The sequence below is a fragment of the Henckelia pumila genome, chromosome 4 (assembly GCF_033568475.1).
Source record: "Henckelia pumila isolate YLH828 chromosome 4, ASM3356847v2, whole genome shotgun sequence".
Taxonomy (NCBI): Eukaryota; Viridiplantae; Streptophyta; class Magnoliopsida; order Lamiales; family Gesneriaceae; genus Henckelia; species Henckelia pumila.
This window is the reverse complement of record NC_133123.1, coordinates 191,451,970-191,459,263: the sequence shown is the minus strand read 5'-3', so window position 1 is coordinate 191,459,263 and position 7,294 is coordinate 191,451,970. Positions and strand designations below refer to the sequence as shown.

The 7,294-nt window shown below is 36.2% G+C and overlaps 1 protein-coding gene across 4 annotated transcripts; it reads left to right on the top strand.

Moving 5' to 3' along the window:
- The first annotated feature begins 383 nt into the window (after positions 1–383).
- On the top strand, positions 384–6,068 carry LOC140894722 (phosphoglycerate mutase-like protein 1). 4 transcript variants are annotated; one of them, XM_073303313.1, is made up of 10 exons: positions 384–497; positions 1,604–1,665; positions 1,820–1,927; positions 2,035–2,114; positions 2,966–3,128; positions 3,392–3,466; positions 3,594–3,682; positions 3,783–3,902; positions 5,307–5,351; positions 5,435–6,067. In XM_073303313.1, exons 2-10 carry the CDS (start codon positions 1,606–1,608, stop codon positions 5,559–5,561), a joined length of 867 nt encoding a protein of 288 aa, XP_073159414.1. In that variant the 5' UTR covers positions 384–497; positions 1,604–1,605; the 3' UTR covers positions 5,562–6,067. The 4 variants fall into 4 exon arrangements, with proteins under 4 accessions (XP_073159414.1, XP_073159417.1, XP_073159415.1 ...); XM_073303314.1 differs by having other exon boundaries at positions 395–497; positions 1,554–1,665; positions 5,435–6,068; XM_073303316.1 differs by lacking the exon at positions 1,604–1,665 and having other exon boundaries at positions 387–497.
- The last annotated feature ends 1,226 nt before the right edge of the window (positions 6,069–7,294 follow it).

Here is a 7,294-nt window from a genome sequence, read left to right as displayed (position 1 = left end):
AAAAATGTGAGGTACTGCAGTTGAGTTTTATCTCAAATGACATAAATATTTTTTATAATAAAATTTAAATTTTGAATATTAATTATATTAGAATGATAATTTTAAATGTGTAACATGACGGTCTCATCCGTGAGACGGGTCAATCCTACCCATATTTATGATAATAAGTAATATTTTGGTATAAAATGTAATACTTTTTAATGGATAATCCATATAAGAGACTCATTTAAAAAATGAACCTTGAGATGTTATTTTAAATAGTTAATAAAAATCTACGAATTCTAATTATGATCACATACAATTATATACCGTGCATCGCATCATGGGTGACATACTAGTTTACTAATAAATATGAATATTTAAATAATCATCTTCTGGGAATAAAGCACATGACCATCCCTTCCACTTGCTCCAATCAAATCCCCACTCCAAAATCTCTTCCAATCGCCATTACAGATTCCAATTTCTAGCTGCTCGATCGAAGCTGTCTTTCGTGGGTAAGTTATTGAAGCTATTTCGCCTTTGGAGTATCGTGTACTGTTTCGGCACTTGTTGTGTTAGATTTTCTTTTTCTTTTTCTCTTGATTTTGTGAATTTTTTTTTTTTTTTGGGTTCTTTGGTGTGCCGCTTGATTGCATTATGTTTCCTTGTTTTAATGAATTGAGTTCTGATTGCGCTGGAACTGGAATCTTCACTCTTGTTTGTGTGTGTTGTTTATATTGTACATTCTAGTGTTGGTGAGTTAATCATTTGTATAGGTTCTTTAAATCCCACGAGAGGAATTGGATTTTAGTTGGAGAAATTTTATGCATTTACATTTTAAATCTGTACAAGGGACTGATTTCAGGTTATTTGGATTGGCCGCAAGAAAAACGTTGATTGCTTCTGTTTCAGTCTGTAAGTATTGGTCAAAGTGTGGCCAATTGTGACTTGTCGTTCGCCATATTTTTGTGAACCTCAGAGTTATACAGATTTTGCAAAAATTCTACTCTCTGTGGAAATCACAAAGCATGAGGTTAAATCTAGGCTATCGTAGAAGGCAGCGTGGTTGATTAAACAAATGGTTGTTTACTTGAACAATACAAAAACGAATGCTTTTTTTAAAATTTACTTTGGGTAAAAGGTTTGGCATCCAAAAACACTCTTAAGCTGATTGTCCTGTGAATTATTCATTGAGCTTCTGTAAATGAGGACCGTGTATCCATTCCTCTGGTATTGATATTGTGTTCTTTATTGTCTGCTGTATCGTATTAGATGTTATACAGATTTTGCAAAAAAAATTCTACTCTCTGTGGAAATCACTTATCACGAGGTTAAATCTAGGCTATCGTAGAATGCAGCGTGGTTGATTAAACAAATGGTTGTTTACTTGAACAATACAAAAACGAATGCTTTTTTTTTTAAATTTACTTTGGCTAAAAGGTTTGGCATCCAAAAACACTCTTAAGCTGATTGTCCTGTGAATTATTCATCGAGTTTCTGTAAATGAGGACCGTGTATCCATTCCTCTGGTATTGATATTATGTTCTTTATTGTCTGCTGTATCGTATTAGATGTTACTCACGCAAAAAAATTTCGACACTTTCATTTGGTCCGATTGCAGTAATGGATAGTAGTTGCTGTCCAAGCTTGTTTCCACTGCACCGCTGCAAAACTATCCATCTGGTTGGTATCATATGCGCTGAACATTTCTTGCTGCATTCATAGAAAATTTGTAGATGTTGCATCTTTGGTTTGAAGGACACTCGAGGTTGTCTTCTCTCTTGGATTTTGCTCAAAATTTCGAGGATTGTGTGTTCTTATTAAACAATATATTTAGGTGAGGCATGCTCAAGGAATCCACAATGTTGAAGGCGATAAGAACTATAAAGCATACATGTCATCTGAATATTTTGACGCACATCTTACTCAGCTGGGCTGGCGACAGGTTGGAAAAACAGCATGGCAGTTTTTAAATTACCATTGCTTGACTCTTTACTTGGAATAAATATTGCCGATTCTGTGAAGTATGATGGCTTTTAGCTTTTGTATCAGGTTGACAATCTGCGTAAACATGTTCATGCGAGTGGGCTTATCAAGAAAATTGATTTGGTTGTTACTTCTCCTTTGCTAAGGTGGTATTTCTGGAATGGGATAAGCCCATTTGTACCCAAAACATTAAATGCGGAGCATATTCATATTAATTGTTGAGGGATGCCAGAATTGAATGTTACACACTTCTCTGTCATATCTTTGGGCCTTGTGCTTTATATTGCCTTTTGAGTGATAAATTTCACCTGATTCTTTGCAAATTTGGTATAACTTTACCACTTTGCTTCTTTACTCAGTTAGGAATGACGTGGGAGACATGAGTGTGGGTGATATTGACATGGTTCATTTTTTATTTTCCAGTCCACTCGATTGGATGTCTGTTAACACTAATCCACATTTCATCGAATCCTCTAGGTTCCTATTAACTCAAATATCATTAATATTTCTGATTGGAGTATCAAGTATTCTGAATGCTCTTGTTGTTCCTTCAAATATTTGTGTTTCCTTTGAAGGATACTTTTTTTAGAATTGAGGTATTTTTTTAGCTGTTAGAATATGTTCAACTGTTTACTACAGGAACACGACTTATTAACAGAAACATAATGAAAATTGACTACTGATCGGTATGGTACTTTGAATATGGTTTTTTGGTTATTAAATGCTTGTAAATTGGATATTTAAAAATTTTCAGAAAAAATAACTCGTCTAACATTGTGCAAACTATGTTGCTGAATACATAAGCTATGAGGAAAGTTGGATTAATATAATTTTTTGACCAGCTGATATATTTCAATTGTGAGAACAGAAAAGAAACTTATTTTTGGTACAATTCACTCATTGTCTGCATGCACATGCGGGAATTATAGCTTTCCTGATGCTCTCGATAATACATTACTCACATAGTGTTACATGCCCGTTTTTGAGGTTATTGCAGGACCATTCAAACGGCTGTTGGTGTGTTTGGTGGTGATGGTTACACTGATAGGATGGATATAGTACCACTGATGGTGGCAAATGCAGGAAATAGTGACCGCGATGCAATTTCAAGCCTTGATTGCCCACCTATCGTTGCTTTCGAACTCTGTCGAGAGCATCTGGTATATCCAACATAGAAACAGTCATGTTACTTTTGTTTTTATCATTATTGTGGCTCCGATTTTGGATTCTTACAAACAGTCATGTTACTTTTGTTTTTATCATTATTGTGGCTCCGATTTTGGGATCTCTGCCCTCTTCTACTCTTTTCTGTTGTTTCCTAATGCACCTAGAAGATATCTCATTTTTCCTAATTTTGGGTTCTTTGCGCTTTTACTCTTAATCTGTTTGGATGATCTTCTTTTCCTCGGAAATCTATTTGCAGGGTGTTCATCCTTGTGACAAGAGGAGAAGTGTTGGTGAATACGAATATCTTTTTCCGGCAGTTGATTTCTCACTGGTAAGTCATGTAACTGCTGTTGTATATACGTGTATAGACATGCCTGAGATGCATGGGCTACTTGGTCTGATCTAGGATTAAAATAATTTTATCCTATCCACTGCCTTGATTTTTTTGCCTCCGGCAGGTGGAGAGTGACGAAGATATTTTATGGAAAGCTGATGTCAGAGAGACAAAGGAAGAAGTTGCAGCCAGAGGAATGACCTTCATGAAATGGTGACTTGATTCTTATTTTGTTGAATAAAATCAGACCTTTTGGTCAATGCGTAACTCGTTCGCCAACATTTGTCTTGATTTTAATTGTCATTATATATAGGTTATCCACTAGGAAAGAAAAGGAAATAGCCGTGGTTACCCACAGTGGATTTTTGTATCATACACTGACTGCCTTTGGTGACGAATGCCACCCTCTGGTGAAGAAAGAAATTTCATCGCAGTAAGTTCTTATAAAACCCTTGTTCTACTCTCTGGTTAGATGCATGAGTTACATTCTGTATTCTAACTAGTCTTAATGATGTTCTGTAATATTGGGAGATTGTTTAGATGTCATTTTGTGCCTTGCTCAAATACCCTAAATGAGATTTCTAAATCGTAATATGTGTGGTTGTGAACGTGGAGGACATTTAAACGTGGTTAACATTTGTTCTAGAAAATTCTGTTGTAAAGTTATTAGTTTTGCAACACTGACTTTGGGGGAGAAAATCACGTTCAGTCCTAAATGTTTGGACAAGTTCTCGGTTCAGTCCTAAATGTTTTTACGTTTCCGATTTCGTCCCAAATGTTTCACAAAAGTTTCCAGTTTGGTTCTTCGTGGGTTAAACTAACAGAATACATCACGTGCCATTCACACGTTGTAAAATCCCCAAAATCCCAGAATGAAATCTCTGACTTTCGTTTCACTTGTTCTATACAATTCTATGTGCCATGGTTGTCTTTCTGGTTCTTCCTACACCGCAAATGGCTATCACATGAACATGGTCATCATTCAAAGACTTCATGATTTCTTCGTCGACCTGTCTTCTGGATTCAAACTCCATAGATGGTTTGTAATAGATGGACACCATGGATGGTGGAGGGGCGAGACAAGCATAAACGATGTAATTCCCATCTTTTCGGAGTTTTTCAATCCCTTGTGCAGTGCTCTTGGCATTCTTGTCCACCGAGTACCTCACGATTATACTTCAAACCTTAAGATCATCGTACCCTCGTTAGATTCCCGTGGCCTCCTCGAGCTTCAGAGTTCCTTCATTTGACCAATCGACGACTGCATTCGTAGCTCTCTCTGCACGAAATCGAGTCTCTTCAAGCCTTTGATCAATATCGTGTTTTCCCTCTCCAAATAACGGATTTCATCTCACAGTCCTTGAATGTTGTCTCCTAGGGACCACCAATAACCAACTTGACGCTTGACGGAAGGCCAGAGCCATCTGTAACCAGGGATATTTCGACTTCTTTGAGAAAGAAACAAAACTATGAAACAAGTGAAACGAAGTCAGGGATTTCAATATGGGGTTTTAGGGCTTTTATAACGTGTGAATGACACGTGATGTATTCTGTTAGTTTTAATCACGAGTAGACGGAAGGATCAAACCGGGAACATTTGGGATGAAACCGAGAACGTAAAAATATTTACGACTGAACCGGGAACTTTTGGGAAACATTTGGGATGAAACCGGAAATGCGTCCAAACATTTAGGACTGAACCGGGATTACCCGACTTTGGGTGTTAAAAGTTTTGCCTTACGGAGAGAAGCAACTTCTTGCAAGGAATATATATGAATATCTTTCTCCACAGAGTATTGCTTACATAACTAATCTTGCTGGTTACGTGTAACTGCAGTTTTGCGAACTGCGAGCTTCGTTCAATGACCATTGTGGACAAAGGGTAAACTCCATCATATCCTAAAATCTTGTATCTTTTCATTTTTAGTTCATATTCCGGTATTAAAATGTTTTCATGTGGTGCAGAATGACAGGATCAAATACCTCTACAACTAATTACCCAGGGAAGATCCCTTCAGGGCCCGATCTGCCGAGCGAGGCTGCTGATGAGAAGGATGCAAAGAACGACACACCAAACTCTTTGCACCAATGAAGAATGTCTTGATGAAGTTTGGGGTTGAAATCGAGCAGCACACGCATGTCTAACAAGCCATTTCAAGACTTTACAGTGACTACAATCACGTAGTCTGTTGTCGCTTGGTTTATTGCATAGAAATTTTGAATACTGGCATTATAATAAAACATAATTTATTCTCCTACTACACATGCTTATGAAATTACATCCATCTTCATGGGTATGGATTCGCCGATCCGGTCAGACTCGGTTGCAGCGTTGATATCTCTCTGCATGTTTCAGCATGCCGAGTAGATTTATCTAACTTTGAACTAGGATTCTGGGGACTTGGTTTCTGCAAAAAGAAATATTGATTTTTCTTGTGTAATTTCGGTCGAGGGATTGCTCTTGTGATAGTGTATATTTTTTATTTGCGATTTTAGATTATTATGTTGTCAAATTTCAATTTCAGAACGATGTTGTCTTTGTTTTTTCCCCCAATTGTAATCATATTTCGTGCATAGCTGAGATGTATTCCCACGGAAAAAGGCAAAATTTGATAAAAATAAAAAGCATATCTTTGTTTCATGTATTTAGGTTTGTGTATGCATTCACATGTTTTAACAATGATATGAATCTTGTTGGACATGAAAAGTAAACACAAATTTTGACGTAATCTTGCCCTCGATCCAATGAACAAAAGACCCAAGTGTTTTTTTTTCCAATCTTTGAAACAAACAAAATTTGTGATATTCACCCCTAAACTATAGTAACAAATAAAAACGATAAAATAATTGAAATCAAAGGAACCTTTAAAGGAACTAGTTTTTGACAATCCACAATGATAATCAATCGAAAAACGCCAAAAAGTATAAACTTTGATAAGTTTGATTTTTGAACAAGCAAAAGCTTCAATTAAATTCTAGAAAGAATTTTGATAGAAATCAATAATCATTCAATACTTTGTTCTAATTTTCGAGTTTACATGTTTATAATACTTAAAAGATAGCAATAACAAGTTTTCAAGTCAAATAAAACTCAAAAATAGACAATAAAATATTTTCTTCCGCGTTAGTGTTTAGGCGGCAAAAACAGGCACCTAGGCGCCAATGGTTCGCATCTACTAGCACCTAGTAGTAAGCGCCAGTCTGTGTGATGCGACGCCAGTCTGGGCGATGCGACGCCTGTTTGGCCGCCCTTTCTTGCTCGTTTTGTACTCGAATGATGTTGAAATGCCCTCTAACTTAGTTTTCATGATTCCCAAATCCTTTGAGCCTTGACGAGATGAATTTAGGTGCTTCTTGATAGTTCACCATGAATACTTGAAACACTTCTTTAAACCTCTTGCTCCGTCTCCTCGTTGTTGGACCTTGTGGCATCTCTAGCGGATGATAGGGATGTAAATTCAATGAGCCAAACAGTTCGCGAGCTGTTCGGGGCTCGGCTCCTTAAAAGTTCGTTCGAGCTCGTTTAATGAGGCTCGTTAAGGCAAACGAACCAAGCTCGAGCTTTACAATATTCGGCTCGTTAGCTCGTGAACATGCTCGTTAACAGGCTCGTTAACAAGCTCGTAAGTCATCTCTTAGACGAAAAAATAATAGTATTGATATTTAATTTATAAATTTACACTTTACTTTTGAAAAATATTGAAAAATCTATAAAAATTAATTTATTAGAATAAAATTACAAATTTTAATAATAATATTATATATTTTTTAAAATATATAATTTAGTTTTTAATTAATTTAATGAATATTTAAATTTAATGTTTA

What these genes read in the sequence shown, in the direction of transcription:
- LOC140894722 (XM_073303314.1), top strand. Translation starts at nt 1,606, where the DNA reads ATGGATAGTAGTTGCTGTCCAAGCTTGTTTCCACTGCACCGCTGCAAA. An exon ending in GGAATGACCTTCATGAAATG is followed by an intron (nt 3,683 to 3,782) that starts GTGACTTGATTC and finishes CATTATATATAG; the next exon opens with GTTATCCACTAGGAAAGAAA. An exon ending in AAGAAAGAAATTTCATCGCA is followed by an intron (nt 3,903 to 5,306) that starts GTAAGTTCTTAT and finishes GTGTAACTGCAG; the next exon opens with TTTTGCGAACTGCGAGCTTC.